Below are 15,808 nucleotides of genomic sequence, written 5' to 3' on the forward strand. Positions count from 1 at the left end.
TGCCCTCCCTGGAGCCAGAGCTTGTGGCGATACCATCGGCATTAGTAATGGGAGCTGGGATATGGCTATTCCAGCTTTAGCTCCTCCAGGAGCCCAGCAGCAAAATGAGGCCTTTGTGATTATTCCAGGATTCTTTTATCAGGCATTTGCAGCTCCCTAATTCCTCTAAGCCCCTCTGGCTGAGGTATCTCAGCAATCAGGTTCTCCTAGTTAAGAGCACGTTGGCCTCTGGAGCAGCACGTGCATGTTGGCCACTGCTGCCCACAGGACACTGTCCTGGCTTGGGGGTCCCAGTTCACGAGGGGATGAAGTTTTGGGGCTGGGGAGGATGGTTTTGGTGCTGCTCAGGTGGTTGGGTGGTGGTTTGGTGCCCTGCAAATGCCCAGTGCCACATCTGGGTGAGAGGAGATGCTCCAAGAGCCTTTTCCCTGCCCCCCTTCCTGTCCTGCTGCCTCTCCAGAGCCTGGTGCCACCACCCCAGCCCAGGGACAGGGCTGTGTCCCTCTGGCTGCTCCCACACACAGCACAAGCTCGGTGCTTCCGCCTCAGCTAAGTATAAACTGTGGGGGCTGAGGCTGGTTGGAGACATCCTCCCCTCACCCAGCTTCCTGCCGCGGTGTTTGCACACTCCCGGTATCCAGGCACAGCCCAGAATAGACCTGAAGACGAGCTGTCGTTCCGCATTAAGGTCACTTTGTGCTCCAAACTGTCCCTGCCCTGCCTGGCCCATCCCAGCTGCTGTGCCCACCCTGCCACACAGAGCACAGATTGTCACACTGGGGACTAGCGAGGGCTGCAGGGCCACCACGGAGGTTTCCATGGATTTGGAGAAGCCTTTCCAGCGCTGAACTGCCCGCAGAGAGCTCCTGATGGAGATACAAGATAAACCCCTTGTGCATCTCAATAGCGTTTGTTTCCTCCGGAGCTGCTTGGGCTGATTAGATCAAGGTCAGACGTGACCATTTCTCTTCCAGGAGCTCTGGATTGATCCCTTGGGCAGAGCAGGGTGGATTTTGGTAGCCAGGGAGAGTCCTGCTCTGCCTGTCCTGCCCCCAGCCCAGCCTCCTATGGGGCCATGGTCACCCCATGGGCTTTGGAGGTGGCAGAACAGCTGTTGGAATTCAGAATGGCATGGAAAAGATCTTACCAAAGTCCACCCTGACCGTGCAAACATGGAAACCCACTGCAATCCTTCCTTGGTTTTGCTTCCAAGATGGGCTTGAGGCAGGAATGAGTGGGCAGGGGGCAACACTGGGGCTGTGGGGCAGCACTGAGGTCCATGGGGAGGGAGCAAGGTTAGACAGCTCCAATTTGGGGGTGGTGATCAATCAGGAGCTGAGATTGATGATCAATTCTCTTTCTGAGAAGTGGAATAAGCCCTTATTGATCCCGGATGCCAGGGCCTTGTGCCTCCCCCTTCCCTGCTCCAGCCCTGCTGCATTCCTCCCTCTCCACTTCCCTGGAATGCATTTGCCCTTTACAAACTGCAGCATGTTTAGTGTCTCATTAAGGAGTCGCTTTACAGAGTGTTTTATTTCATGCTTTGTTAAGGACAGAATCGAGTAAATGCATCCTGGCAAAGGATCTAATAAGGAATTAGTCAGCTTTCTGAAAGCATAAAATATGGTTTAAAGGCACAATCCATTAAGAATTAGGGTTCACATGATAAATAAACCCGGGGATGCTGGGTTGATGTTTTTGGGAATGGCTTCAAGGATTTGGGATCGTTGGCTGTCCTGCTGTGAGTGGGTGTCTGACAATGTCCCAGCATGTCCCACCCTGTCCTCCCAGAGTTGTGCTTCCTCCTGTCTGTCTGAGAGCTCCATCTTCTCTCTTTTCCCAGAGAAAATCTTTTGCTGCAAGGACTCTCTGGGACTGAGGAGCAGTGCAGTGCAGTGTGGTTGCCAGAGTCGTGGCAACTCCATCCTTCAGGCTAATTCACCAGCTTTTGCCTTTCCCCGTTGTGCTCCTTATCTTTGGCTCTTGCCAGAAACTGCTTCTATTTTCCAGAAGATGGAGCAAAGTCAGTTTTCAGCGCTGCTCAGTCCCTCTGCACAGCCTGCTTGTGCCATCCCTCGGGCCCTCTGGGCAGTGTCACCCAGCAGCATCCCTGTGTTTCAGCATTCACATCCAAAAGCTTCTATTTTCCCTTTTCCTTCCGTGCTTACCTTAAATAGTAGAATTTGAAACACAAACCATCAAGTTAAACGTCACACAAGAGCTGTGATTTCGTTTAAAGTACCTGTACTACCAAGGAGAGCTGAGGTTTTTCTGGGAATAAACCCAGGGAAGGAAGCCCTGATTGCTGCTCCAGCCCCAAACCCATGGAGAGCTGGCCTCGTGGTGGACATATGTCCTGGCTGCCACCACGGGCATGTCACAGCAGCTCGAGCTGCTTTAGGGATCAGTAGGTTCCCAAAGGGGAGCAAAGCCTGGGCAGCCCTGGGACAGCAGTAGGGCTGGGGGCTTGCAGACCTCCCCATCCCCACACAGGAACTTCTGGGGGCTTCAAACCCTCCCAGGAGAGCCGAGGGGGCTGGAATTATGGTCTTTAAGTACCGTGCATTAAGTGCTTTCCCTGGCAACTGCTGTTTCCATGGAAAGCGTTGACTCTCGGAGCTCCTCGCGGCGTCTCACAGAGCTCGCGGTGAATTCCAGCCTGTGGATCACAGCCTGGTCACCCCACGGTGGTGGATAAATCTGTATTAATGAAATTACCCCCCTGGCCAGAGCGGTGCCAGGTGGCTTTGGCCATTCTCTCTTTCCTACCCATCCCTGTTCCCAGTAAAGTTTGGGCTGGGTTGAGGCGGCTGTGTGGGGCTGTGGGGGCTGTTCGTTCCTTCTTCGGGAAGTGGTGGGTGTTCCTTCAGCCACAGCTTCCCGGGGGGCTGATTTCACACCTCTGATTTCCCACCCAGCTCTGCCTAGTCCCACTTTCCCCTGTTTTTTTGCAGACAGCGGATCAGGGGCAGCACTGTCACCCGCCAGCCCAGACCCTCTTGCTGCGGATGAACCGGTGGAGAAGACGGTTGGTGGAGCTGGTTTGACCGGTGGAGCTGAGGATTTTGGGCATGCTGTTGGTCCAGAGCCTAGAATGGGGCAGCTCGGGCAGGGCACTGCCCTCAACCTGCTGCCAGCCCCGGAGGATGGTGCCACACCAGCGGTGGAGACCACGCGGCTACTGCAGAGCCACGTCCTGCCCACTGCCACTGCTGCCGCCAGACCTGATGCCAAACTAACTCCCCCTGTTAAGAAAAAGCCACCGGCTCTAAAGCAAGTTAATACAGGAAGGAAGCACCCCAGGCTGAAGCCCACCCTGGCAGGGCCACCCGGGGTTGCCTCCCCAGCCAGCCCGCGGAGCTCCAGGCTCCCCACGGCTGCCCCAGAGCTGCGAGTGACAGCAGAGGACAAGGAGAGGAGCCCCCCCGAGCTGCCCTGGGGGGAGCAGGCCACCACCAGCCGCCCCACGCTGCAGATCTCCCCTTCCACCCTGCCTCCAGGCCTTGCCCGGCCCTTCCCTGCCAGGGAAGATGCTGGAGAGGTTCCGACTGCAGCTCCTGTTATCCCAACAAACGGTGCAGAGAGGGATGTGCACAGCTCTGCGTTGGAGGAGAGTCAGGAAACCACCACGTCCACCATCATCACCACCACTGTCACCACCACAGAGCCCACCCCAGGTGAGCTGAGCATGGGGCTATGGCACTGGTGGGGAGCCCACCTGGGTTTGGGGGCTGCCTAAAATCTGCTCTTCATGCACTTTGTGATAGGAGGGATAAAATATTTCTGAAATGAGGAAAGGCTGGGAGAGCTGGGGGAAGGCTCCAGGGAGAGCTTGGAGCTTCTTCCAGTGCCTAAAGGGGCTCCAGGAGAGCTGGAGCGGGACCTGGGACAAGGGATGGAGTGACAGGAAAAGGGGGAATGGCTGCCAGAGGCAGGGTTAGATGGGATATTGAAAAGAAATTTTTCCCTTTGAGGGTGAAGAGGCTCAGGCAGAGGTTGCCCAGAGAAGCTGTGGCTGCCCCTGGATCCCTGGAAGTGTCCAAGGCCAGGCTGGAGAGGGCTTGGAGCAACCCGGGATAGTGGAAGGTGTCCCTGCCCATGGCAGGAAGTGGGAAAAAAATGGGCTTTAAGGTTCCCTTCCACCCAAAACCACTCAGGTTCCATGGGGTCACTGATGGAGCAGGGATCACGCTGCTTGGTTTTGGGGTGTGGGAGGGAGGGAGGTGCCAGCTGACTGTCCCTTGGTGTGACCCCACTGTGTGTCTCCCCAGTGCTCTGCAGCATGAGCTTCCACGACCCCGAGGGCTACATTGACTCCACGGATTACCCTCCTCTGCCCCTGCATGGCTACCTGCAGTGCACCTACAATGTCACTGTCTACACTGGCTATGGTGTCGAGCTCCAGGTAAGCTGTGCCTTTTGGGGATCCCCACAGCCAGACCCCTCTGGTCACCCCAGAAAATGATGCCAAGCACCCCCCACCCTTGGGCACCTCTGCCCTGGGCACCTGCACTTGATAAAATACCTCTTTCCAGCAAAAACCCAGGTTTTTCTGAGGCCTTGTAATAAATGAACTCAGTGAGGGAGCTGGAACATCCTGAATGTCAGCGATGATCAAACCCTTTAAATGTCAGGCAATTAATTTAGCAGAGAGGCACTGGCAGCAGGTTGTTAGAAAGGCACGTGATGGGAAGGAGCCACCAGCCCCCTGCCCTCTGCGCCCCCCATTTGCTGGGAGGGGTTTGGGGGGCTCTGAGGGGTCAGGAAGCCCAGGAGGGCAGCTCAGGGTCCCTCTCTGGCTGGTGCAGGTGGTCAGCAAATGCATCAGAGCAGGGAGTCTCACCTAGGCTGGTGTGCACCATCAGCTCACCCCAAAATTAGCTCCCCTCAGTGTTGTGGGGCTGTGAGAAGGGCAGAGGCCTCTGCACATTCCAAATTCTCGCTGTCCAACCAGCCCTGGGTCTCCATGATCCCTGCAGTCCTTTCTTCTTGCGTTTTTTCCATGTCGCCATTTGCGTCTAATTCTAATCCCTTCACTTTGAATTGTGTAATTAAAAGGGCACATTAGAAGGAGCAGGAGTTCCAGCAGGGTTATCCCTGATGTCCCCCCATGGGCACAGGCAGGAGGTGGCCCCCAGGGCACGAGGCCACCGTGGCTACCAGCTCTGGTGGGAAGGTTGCCCCGAGAGCAGCAGTGGTGCAGTTTGAGCACTGTGGTGTCTCAGCAGCTCAGTCACTTTTCCATGGCAGTGGAAAAGTAACAGGACACAGCAACAGCCTCCCCAGCTCCACAGGGTGCTAAAGACAGGCTGCTCTGCTGCAAATTTGCCTCTGTCCATAATCCATCAGGTGACACCACTGCTGACCTCACTCCGTTGCGAGCTGAGGTTTTAATGGAGCATAAAATTGGCCTCTCCACCCCCCCAAGCTTTGCATTTTGCTTTGCTGATGCTTCGGAGCATTTCAGACAAATTAAATCACAACAGCAGGTCCGTGCTGGTGGAGCATGGCCTCATCTGCAGCTGGCACTGCCCTGTGCTGCAGCACCTCGGGCTCAGAGGTGAATTCCAAAGGGATTCACCAAATCCAAAGGGAAGGAGCTGGATAACCCGGGATGTGGGTAACGGGGTGAGGTTTGGATTTGATTCCCAGCTCCTCTAGTGGGGAGGTGAGAGCTGAGTCCCTGCCTGTGCCACGCCAGCCCTGGGAGCAGCCAGCTCTCCGAACGCTTGGCGAAATTATATTTATTTTTAAAATTCTTGAATCTTCTTGGCAGCGAATAGAATTTCCCTAAAGAGGTTTTCCAGTGGGTGAGCGAGGCTGGCAGCCTGACTCGAGGATCCCTCCTGCCTTCCCAAGGTTCTGGAGGAGCTGCAGTCAGTGCAGGCTGTGATTAAAGTCAGAGCTCGTGCTCCCAGCCCCTGGCAGGAGCTCACACATATGGTCCCTCTCACGGGGCTGACGGTGCCTGGCACGGGGCCACGGCAGTGTCTGTGCTTGCTGGTTACTCCAGGCTCCTCTGGGAATGCTGGCACAGGGAATGACACCCTGCTCTGGCTCCTGGATTCACTGAAGGGAGGCTGGTGGTGGAGCTGAGTGAGTGTGTGTGTGACCAGCACTGATCCCCAGCTTCCTCCCTGCCACGGAGCTCTGCCTGCTCCAGCTGCTCCCCTGAATCCCCTTGCAAAATTCCCAGAGTGATTTGGCTCCGTGTCGTGTGAGTGATGCCACCGTCACTGGAGGGAGCCAGCTGGGGAACGGGTTTGGCTTCGAGGGATTTCAGAGCAAAATGTGTTTGAAACACCCTGGAAACATCTTTGCAGCGATCCAGACCCAGCTGGGGAAGCAAAGCTGTGTCTCAGGGGGAGCTGGGGGAAGTCATTTGCACTATATGGAGCCCACTCGGATCCCTGGATCCAGCACTCCAAACAATTCATCCAAATAAGTTGATCCATCCCATTTATTACTAATTAGATCTGAGCCATCCCACCAGCTGCAGTGTGTGCTGGCCATGCTGGGGAGACAATTTTGAGATAATATTTGTAAAAGAAGAAATGACCCAGGGCAGCTCGGGGGCCAGAGTTGCATTCTGATGTTTCCCCTGAAAGGAGTCAGCACCCTGCTGCAAAATAAGGCAAAATCAGCTCCTCTAGGATTGAAACACAGGCTGAGGTGAACCCAGCCACTCTCTGGGGATGTTAACCCAACAAAGAGCAGGCTTTTCCAGGGATTTTCCTTCAGGAGCAGGATAAAGATGCTGAGAGCTGGGGGTGGCACCATGCAGTGCCCTTGAAAGAGGGCACATCCCAGCCCTGCCTGCCTCGGGGACGTGGGACAGTGGTGACAGCAGCCACAAATCCCTCCAGTCACAACATCGTCGGGAGCTTTCCCAATCACGGCTGGGCTGGTGCTAAATATAGAGCCCAGGGCTTCACACACTCAGGGAAACAAACGGTCTGATGAGCATCTTTCTGCTGAAATATGAGCCCATTTATTAAGCTAAATGGACGTGAAATGTAAATGTGAGGTTACTGCTCAGCTATTTCCAAATAATAATTAAAGCCTTTTCGGAACTGCTCATTAGATGCACTTTGCTGTGTGGCTCTCCACCCGTTCCCCAGTGGGGTGAGGGATCCTGGGGAGGATTCCTGGGGCATCCTGGGTGGGTGGTGAGCACCAAACCCTGAGGAATGCCCTGCTTTGGTTGCAGCACTGTGCATCTCCAGATGTCCTGGGGAGGGAGGAGGAATCCCTTGGACAAGCAGCTCCTGCCCAAAATTCTCACAGCTCTCTGCTCCCTGCAGGTGAAGAGTGTCAACCTGTCGGATGGTGAGGTGCTGTCCATCCGTGGTGTGGATGGTGATGCCCTGGTGGTCTTGGCCAACCAGACCCTGCTGGTGGAGGGCCAGGTGATCCGCAGCCCCACCAACACCATCTCCGTCTACTTCCGCACCTTCCAGGATGATGTGGTTGGCACTTTCCAGCTCCACTACCAGGGTAGGTGTGTCCCTGACATGGGGGTTTTGGGGTCAGTCCCACCTGGCTGTAGGGTGGGAGAATGGTGGGAGTACCCAAAAAAACCAGCCAGGCTCCTGTTTCACCCATGCCCGGAGCACTAGCTGGGGTGGGTTGAGGTGCTGTGCCCAGGGCAGAGGGTTCACTGTGCCCTGCTGTCCCCAACCCCAGTGCTGGCTGTGCCTCTCACACCCGCCTTGCCCTGTTTCTGTCCCCATGCAGCAGCTCCTCCTGCACACACTCGCACCGCCAGTCTATTTTTTACCTCGAAGAGCTGTAAAAAATAAATGAGTCCCAGCAAATTATTTTTAAAATAGAAACTGGGTCTGGGCAAGAGTAACAGGTGGGGGGTTGGTGGTGCTCTGCCACTGTGTGACACGTGGGCACATCCAGCACGTCCCCACGGGGTGGCTGGGAACAGCTGAGCCCTGAGCTCCCAACGTGTGCTCTTTCCAGTGTTTATGCTGAGCTGCAACTTCCCACGGAGACCTGACTTTGGGGACGTGACGGTGATGGATCTGCACTCGGGTGGCATTGCTCACTTCCACTGTCACCTGGGCTACGAGCTGCAGGGTCCCCGCATGCTGACCTGCATCAACGCCTCTCGGCCACATTGGAGCAGCCCCGAGCCCATCTGCTCAGGTACCTGCTTGTCCCAACCTCAGGGCTATGGAAAATGGGCTCCACTGAGGAAAACATGAGTGCATTCCTTTGCCCCACGAGTTGATGTGGTCCTGGAGAGGGTGAGAGCAATGCCACAGGTGCCATAGGTGGTTAGGCAGTGACAGCAGGATCTGTCCCCTCAGCTAAGGGAAAGGAAATCAAGATTTTAAGTGTGTGTGTGTGAGTATAAATATGTATTTGTGAATATAAATATGTACAGATAGAGCACAGCCAAGCCAGGCAAGAGGTTTGTGCACTGGGGACTCTGAGGAGAGCAGAGCAGAGGGGCTGGGGGGACACAAACACCACTGTCCCCATGGCCATCCCAGCGGGGCTGTGCTCTGTGTTGCAGCTCCCTGTGGAGGGACAGTCCACAATGCCACCATCGGCCGCGTGCTGTCCCCCAGCTACAGCGGGAACCACTCGGGCAGCATGTACTGTGTGTGGGCCATCGGGGCTCCCCCGGGGCAGAAACTGCACCTGCACTTCGAGAAGCTCCTACTGACCGAGAAGGACAGGTGAGGCCCTTTTGCTGGGCACTAAATAGAGAAAAATGGAATTATTTGGGTTGGAAAAGCCCTGTAATATCATTGAGTCCAACTGTCCCCCAGCACTGCCAAGGCCATCACTAAATCATGTCTCCAAGTGCCATATTTATGTGGCTGTTAAACTCTCCAGGGATGGGGACTGAGCAGCTGTTCCAATGCTTGACAGACCTTTTGGGGAAGAAATCTCCCTTATATTCAGTCTAAACCTTCCCTGACACCAAGCCATTTCCTCTTGTCCTGTCCCTTGGTCCCTGGATCAGAGCCTGACCCCCACCTGGCTGCAGCCTCTGTGGAGAGCCAGAAGGTCCCCCTGAGCCTCCTTTTCTCCAGGCTGAGCCCCCCTAGTTCCCTCAGCTGCTCCTGGTGCTGCAGCCTCTTCCCCAGCTCCATTCCCACCATATGTGTCTCGGAGAGAAGGGCCCAGAATATACCAAAATTCAGAAGTTCCCATCTGGTCCCATCTCCTCCCCCTCACCCCTGCTATGTCCAGGTGGGACACAGTGATCCTGTCCCGTGTGACATCCCTGTTCCCCCGCAGGATGGTGGTGTACAGTGGGGACACCAACCGCTCGGCCGTGCTCTACGACTCCCTGCGTGCTGACAGTGTCCCCTTCGAGGGTGTCATCAGCGATGGCTCCTCCATCAGGATCGACTTCCTCGCCGAGGAGCCTGCGGCCACCACGGCCTTCAACATCCGCTTCGAAGGTGCTGTGTCCCCATGGTGGGACCTGAGGGCTCAGCCAGGACACCCAGAGGGGGCAGCTGTGGACAGGTGGCTGCAGGAAGGGCAGTGCTGGTGGCCCTCTAGCTCCTGTTGTCATTTGAGTGGATTGTACTGCAGGATCATTCCCATGGGAGCTCTGTGGCCCTGAGCAGGCTCAGTGTCAAGCAGAAAGCCCAGGGTGGATGGCTTGGCAACCCCAGCTTGGGAAATTCCCAGCCCTGAGCACATCCTGAGTGCAGATCCACTGTGGCAGTGGGGTTTGGTTAGGCCTGCATAGCTCAGAACAGATAAATTGTTGTTAATCCTAATTGCCTGTAAAACATCCCATGGAAAAGGCCATCCCTGCAGGTGGGGATGGAGGGGAGAAGGAGGGGTCAGGTTCTTGTGGGGACAGCAGCAGGGCCTGGGGCTCACCCAGGGAATCTCCAGAGCAGGGAGAAGATCCATGTCCCTACAGCTAACAGGTTTCTCTTCCAGCCTTCGAGCGAGGTCACTGCTACGAGCCCTACATCCAGAACGGGAACTTCACCACCTCTGACCCCACCTACAACCTGGGCACCACTGTGGAGTTCACCTGTGACCCTGGGCACTCCCTGGAGCAGGGTCCTGCTGTCATCGAGTGCATCAACATGCGGGATCCCTACTGGAACGACACGGAGCCGCTGTGCCGAGGTCAGTCCTGCCCTGGGCGATGCTGGCTCTGGGGTGAGCAGCCCTGGGCCCCGCTGAGAACTGCCTACCCTGTGTCCCCACAGCCACGTGTGGGGGGGAGCTGACTGCCGTGGCTGGGGTGATCCTGTCCCCCAACTGGCCAGAGCCCTACACGGAGGGGGAGGATTGCATCTGGAGGATCCATGTGGGCGAGGAGAAGAGGCTCTTCCTGGACATCCAGCTGTGAGTAGCCCAGGGGCTCAATGTGTGTCTCTGGCCCAGCAGGGCTCACCTCATTTTGCTGTGGTATCCTGCACCCCTCACCCCAGGGATCAGTGCCACCATGGAATCACAAAATGGTTTGGGTTGGAGAGACCTTAAAGCTCATCTCCCACAGGCAGGGACACCTTCCACTATCCCAGGCTGCCCCAAGCCCCATCCACCCCTAAGCTCAAAGCACCATTACACCACTCATCACAGCAGTTAATTCCTGCTCCAGTGGCTTTGGAACTGGCCACAGGGAGCAGTGCCACCTCAGCACATGGCCATGTGCCACTGGGATGACACACAGCATGTCAGGAGCTGGGTCATGTGGGGTTAGGAGAGCCTGGGGACATCCCTGAGATGGAAACAGCTCAGTCTTTGGGCTGGGTGTGAAATACAGGCACTAAGGGAGTGAAGCCACCCAGCAATCCCAGGATGAGCATGCCAGGGTCAGAGGGAATGGGATCCAATGCCAGACTGGGAGCCCTTGGCATGGTAATGCTGCTGCTGCAGTGGGAGCCTCCTTTGAAGCTATTTTGGGTTTTCAAGAGGAGGACGTGTTTCAAGTAGAGGCTTAGAGTCATAAAGATTTTAAAGCTTCCCATAAAACCCCAAGTCGGATCTCCCAGCACACCTCTCCCAGCTCTGTGGGTGCTTGGGCTGAGTAGAACTGGAGGCCAAGTGATTCGAAGTCATCAGGCATAAATGTCACTGTGAAAATCGTGTTTGACAGAAAGCAGAGATTTACTACAAATGTCAGCTTGCCATGGGGATTAGCTGGGCTCCCTCCAAGAACACTCCTAATGAAATGTCTGGGGATCAGTTCAGGCATCTCCTGTGGGGCCGGGAGCATCCTGGTGCTCTCCTCTGGCCCTTTTCCCCCCGGAGAAGGAGAGGATGGCTGTCCCAGCCCCAGTCCCTCCTGTGTCACCCAGCACCAGAGCCATGTGTCCCCTGGCGTGTGCATCCATCCCCTGCCCCTGGCTTTGGAGAGGGGGGAGAGGAGCGAAGCCCCCTAATCCCTTCGGCTCCGGGGCAGCCGCATTTCCCCGCGGTGGATGGAGGCTGCAGCCCTCCCTGCCGGTATCCCCGCCGTCTCCGCCATCCGCGGGCCACCACTGCGCTCTGGTGGCCGCGGGGACAAGCGCGGCATTGCCGGGAGCGGCACTTCCAAGCGCGGGGTCCCGGGAGGGAGGTGACCTGGCTGTCCCTTGAGCCCCACACTGTTGTGTCCTGCGGCACACGCTGCTCTCTAACCAAACTCTCCTCTCAGCCTGAACATCACCAACAGCGACATCCTCACCATCTACGACGGGGACGAGCTCTCCGCCCGCATCCTGGGGCAGTACGTGGGCAGCAGTGGTCCTCAGAAACTCTACTCCTCCAGCCCCGACCTCACCATCCAGTTCCACTCGGACCCTGCCGGGCTTATCTTCGGGAAGGGGCAAGGATTCATCATGAACTACATAGGTATGAGGTGCTGGCGTGAGGATGTGACACACAGCCAGGCTGTCCAGGTGGTGGCTCTGGAAGCAGGGAGACTCACTGTGGCACCAGCACTTCCCTCCACATCCCACCCAGCTCCTGCAGAACCCCCAGCCCAGCTGCACGTCTCTGGGTCAGTCATTTCTGGGGTGTCCCTGTATGTCTGCCCTCTTTCAGGCTGGCAGTGAGGCATTTTTGGTCCCTGTTAGCTCTGGTCTGGCCCAGAGGGGAAGAAATTGCTGGGAACAGGGATGCAGGATCCCCACACACACCCTGTCAGGCATGTGCTGATGGCAGGGGTGCTCACTGAAGCCTGTCCCAGGGTGGGGTCACGAAATGGATATTCCCAGCTCCCAGCTCTTTGCTCCAGAGCAGCTCAAACTGCACCTGGAGACATCTGTTCCATTGTCCTTTGGGGCAGAAATGTCTGCCAGGCTGAGGCTGTGGGTGCCACGGCAGGGACAAGGACTGGGAAGGGCATTCCTTCCCCACGGCTGCCTGTGGCCTCTGGCTGCCTCTCCTCCACCCTCCTTCCCCTGCCAGGCTCCTTCCAGGCATGTTTTCCTTGCTCTGCTGACAGCCCTGGCTACGACAAACAGAGTGAACTGCAATGCAGAGCATTTGGGAGGCTGCAGGGCCCTCTTCAGTGCTCTGCAGCACACGGGGCTGGAGAGGGCAGAGCACAACCCCTCACCTGAGCAAACCAGCCAGGGAGAAGCAAGGAACAAACCTTTCCCTGGGTAAACCAGCCTGGGAGAAGCAAGGAACAAATGCTCCCCTGAGTAACTGAGCTGTGCTGTGACCGTGGCACAGAGCCTGGTGTTTCCAGGCTGTCCTGACCCCAGCGCTGTCCTGACCCCAGCACTGCCCTATTTTCACCAGCCCACTCCTCTGCCTTCCTGTAGGGTCAGGGCTGGGGAGGCTTCACAGAGTCTCTGACCCCACTGCTGCCCTTTCCCCACGCCCAGGGGATGCTGACCAGCTGTGCCATTTGTGGAGCATGGGGCTGGAAAGCTGCAGGGAGGGACAGCCCCTTGGGAAGAGCCGTGTGTCCAGCTGTGGTGGCTCTGAGGAGGGCTGTGCCATGGTGACAGCCAGATTTGCCCTTCTTGGCTGCAGAGGTGTCCCGCAACGACTCCTGCTCCGACCTGCCCGAGATCCAGAACGGCTGGAAGACAACATCACACACAGAGCTGGTGAGAGGGGCCAAGATCACCTACCAGTGTGACCCGGGCTATGACATTGTGGGCAGTGACACCCTCACCTGCCAGTGGGACCTCAGCTGGAGCAGCGACCCTCCCTTCTGTGAAAAGAGTGAGTGCCCCAGCAGGAAGGTGCTGCTGTCCTTGTCCCAGACCCTGTAACTGTGCTGGGCTCCTGCTCCAAGGAGCTTTGCTCCAAGGGGTTTTGCTCCAAGGGGTTTTGCTCCAAGGGGCTCTCTGCTCAGCCATCCTCTCTCCCCAGTCATGTACTGCACGGACCCGGGGGAGGTGGAGCACTCCACCCGCCTCATCTCAGACCCGGTGCTGCTGGTGGGCACCACCATCCAGTACACCTGCAACCCTGGTTTTGTGCTGGAGGGCAGCTCCCTGCTCACCTGCTACAGCCGAGAGACTGGCACACCCATCTGGACCTCGCGGCTCCCACACTGCGTCTGTAAGTCTGGGTGGTGTTTCCTGCAGTTCAGTTCTTCTCTGGGCAGCTCTTTCCTGCAGCTGGGGGTTGGTGCAGAGCCTTGAGCTACCTGGAAGTGTGGTGGGGTGAGAGATTGGGTGCTTCCTCACTGCCCCCAGGCTCCTTCTACCCCTTGGCAGCCCAAACCCTGGGCTCGCCCTGGATGTGTTTCATTCCCTTTCAGCTGAGGAGTCGCTGGCCTGTGATAATCCAGGACTGCCAGAAAATGGGTACCAAATTCTTTATAAGCGTCTCTACCTGCCAGGAGAGTCCCTGACCTTCATGTGTTATGAAGGCTTTGAGCTCATGGGGGAGGTGACCATCAAATGCATCCTGGGCCAGCCATCCCACTGGAGCGGCCCCCTGCCCATCTGCAAAGGTAACAGGGAAGGGGATGGGGGACAAGGGGACAGCTAACACTTCTGTCCCCAACCTGGGACAGTCCAGTCTGGCAGCAGACCCCTTCTGGGAGCTGAACTCAGCTGAGACCTGGAGCTTGTCTGGATCTGGGCTCTGCTCGGCCCAGCCTGCTCAGTCCTGGCCACCAAGAGCTTATTAAAAACTGGGAGTTTGCAGCATGGTTTGGGACCAAATGGGGCAGGAGATCCCAGGTTTGGGTTCCCCATCAGGCAACAGCTGCCAGCACCCAGTAAAAGCCAGCTTCAGACCAGTAACTCTGCATCTCTCTTCCAGTGAACCAAGACAGCTTTGAACACGCTCTGGAAGGTGAGTGACGTGGGTTTCCTGGATGTGCAGGACCCTGGTGGAGCCTGGGAGGAGGGGGAGAGGCAGAGAGGGGATCACACGGTGCCTGCAAATGCCAACATGATAGATCTTGTCCTTTTTCAGTAGCAGAAGCTGCAGCAGAGACGTCGCTCGAGGGGGGAAACATGGCCTTGGCCATCTTCATCCCGGTGCTGATCATCTCCCTGCTGCTGGGAGGAGCTTACATCTATCTCACCAGGTGGGGCTGCAGGGGGCTGGCACAGAGCTGGGGGGCACAGCCAGGGCATCAGCCACACACCCTGGGCATGGTGCTGGGGGTGCTCTGGGAGTGCCCTGGGAGTGCTCTGGGAGTGCTCTGGGAATGCCCTGGGAGTGCTCTGGGAGTGCTCTGGGAATGCCCTGGGAGTGCTCTGGGAGTGCTCTGGGAGTGCTCTGGGGTGCTAGGAGAGCTGGGATGGGGGGATGTGGGAGATGGGGAGTTCTGGGATCAATCCATGCCTCTCCCTGCAGGTGTCGGTACTACTCCAGCCTCCGCCTGCCCCTCATGTACTCCCACCCCTACAGCCAGATCACGGTAGAAACGGAGTTTGACAACCCGATTTATGAGACAGGGGTGAGTCCTGCTGTGCCTGTCCTGGCTAGGGACACTCCTGAGGGGCTTGGCTGGTTGGGCAAAGGACCACTGAGCAATGGGGTCTATCAGTGTGGGGTGGGTGGCACAGGGGGCTGCAGGGTCGTGGCAGCGAGAGCATCACTCCCCTGGGAGCAAAACAACACCCAGGAACTCCCTTGCTGCCTGGGAACGTGGAGATGATCCTGACATGCAGCTGCTGCCCTCAACTGGCTTTTCCTTGCTTGCAGGAAACACGAGAATACGAGGTTTCGATATAAGGACAGCGGTAAGAGAGTCTCCAGCAGCGAACTTAATGTGCTCTCATAGAACTTCCTCAGTAACTAATCCAGAGACCACGTGGAGTTTGGTTGGACCCCCGGACCTGCTGTTGTCTTTCCTTTTGCCTCTCTATTGAAGATTTTACTGTTTTCTTCACTGTATTTATTCTATTTAAACTGCGATAGGTGTGCTGCCCAGCCCTGGGCGCAGGCAGCAGCGGGAGCCGGGGCAGAGCTGGTTCCTGGTGAGGCCAGGGGGGCACGGGGGCACTGCTGTGTCCCCATCCACGGCGGAGTGTCTCCCTCCATGGCGGAGCGTCCCCCGGCACTGCCCACACAGACGCAGGGGGATTTTTGCGGTTCTGATGTTGTTAAAAATTAAAGATGTCTCCATTGCAAGAGCCTGCGGTTGATTGCTGGGAGCTGAGGTGGCGCAGGGTCCCCCGCAGGGTCCCACCCCGCAGCTCCCGGCTCCCCAAGCGGGATCCTCCCCCGGGGGGCTCGGGGGGCACCGGCGCAGGGACTGTCCTCGCTGCAGGGCTCAGGAGAGCCACCGGGAGCAGGGACAGCCTGGCACACAAGAGGTACGTGCTGCTTTCTTTTCCCACTTCGCTTCGGACGTGGAGAGGCGGCGAGCCACGACTCCGGGGTGATGCTCTGCGGACAA

The 15,808-nt window shown here is 57.1% G+C and overlaps 1 protein-coding gene across 1 annotated transcript in view; it reads left to right on the top strand.

Moving 5' to 3' along the window:
• SEZ6L (seizure related 6 homolog like) overlaps positions 1–15,542 on the top strand; it is a 32,810-nt gene extending 17,268 nt beyond the window's left edge. Inside the window, exons 2-17 of the mRNA XM_085075691.1 lie at positions 2,955–3,677; positions 4,272–4,405; positions 7,305–7,497; positions 7,972–8,157; positions 8,531–8,696; positions 9,265–9,431; positions 9,928–10,122; positions 10,206–10,344; positions 11,639–11,835; positions 12,970–13,164; positions 13,315–13,506; positions 13,709–13,903; positions 14,218–14,250; positions 14,374–14,488; positions 14,761–14,863; positions 15,112–15,542. Of these exons, the coding sequence (XP_084931817.1) occupies positions 2,955–3,677; positions 4,272–4,405; positions 7,305–7,497; positions 7,972–8,157; positions 8,531–8,696; positions 9,265–9,431; positions 9,928–10,122; positions 10,206–10,344; positions 11,639–11,835; positions 12,970–13,164; positions 13,315–13,506; positions 13,709–13,903; positions 14,218–14,250; positions 14,374–14,488; positions 14,761–14,863; positions 15,112–15,141 (2,963 nt within the window). The 3' untranslated portion in view covers positions 15,142–15,542. The remainder of the gene's footprint in view (positions 1–2,954; positions 3,678–4,271; positions 4,406–7,304; positions 7,498–7,971; positions 8,158–8,530; positions 8,697–9,264; positions 9,432–9,927; positions 10,123–10,205; positions 10,345–11,638; positions 11,836–12,969; positions 13,165–13,314; positions 13,507–13,708; positions 13,904–14,217; positions 14,251–14,373; positions 14,489–14,760; positions 14,864–15,111) is intronic.
• The last annotated feature ends 266 nt before the right edge of the window (positions 15,543–15,808 follow it).

The sequence above is a fragment of the Lichenostomus cassidix genome, chromosome 15 (assembly GCF_008360975.1).
Source record: "Lichenostomus cassidix isolate B80296 chromosome 15, HeHo_3.0, whole genome shotgun sequence".
Taxonomy (NCBI): domain Eukaryota; kingdom Metazoa; phylum Chordata; class Aves; order Passeriformes; family Meliphagidae; genus Lichenostomus; species Lichenostomus cassidix.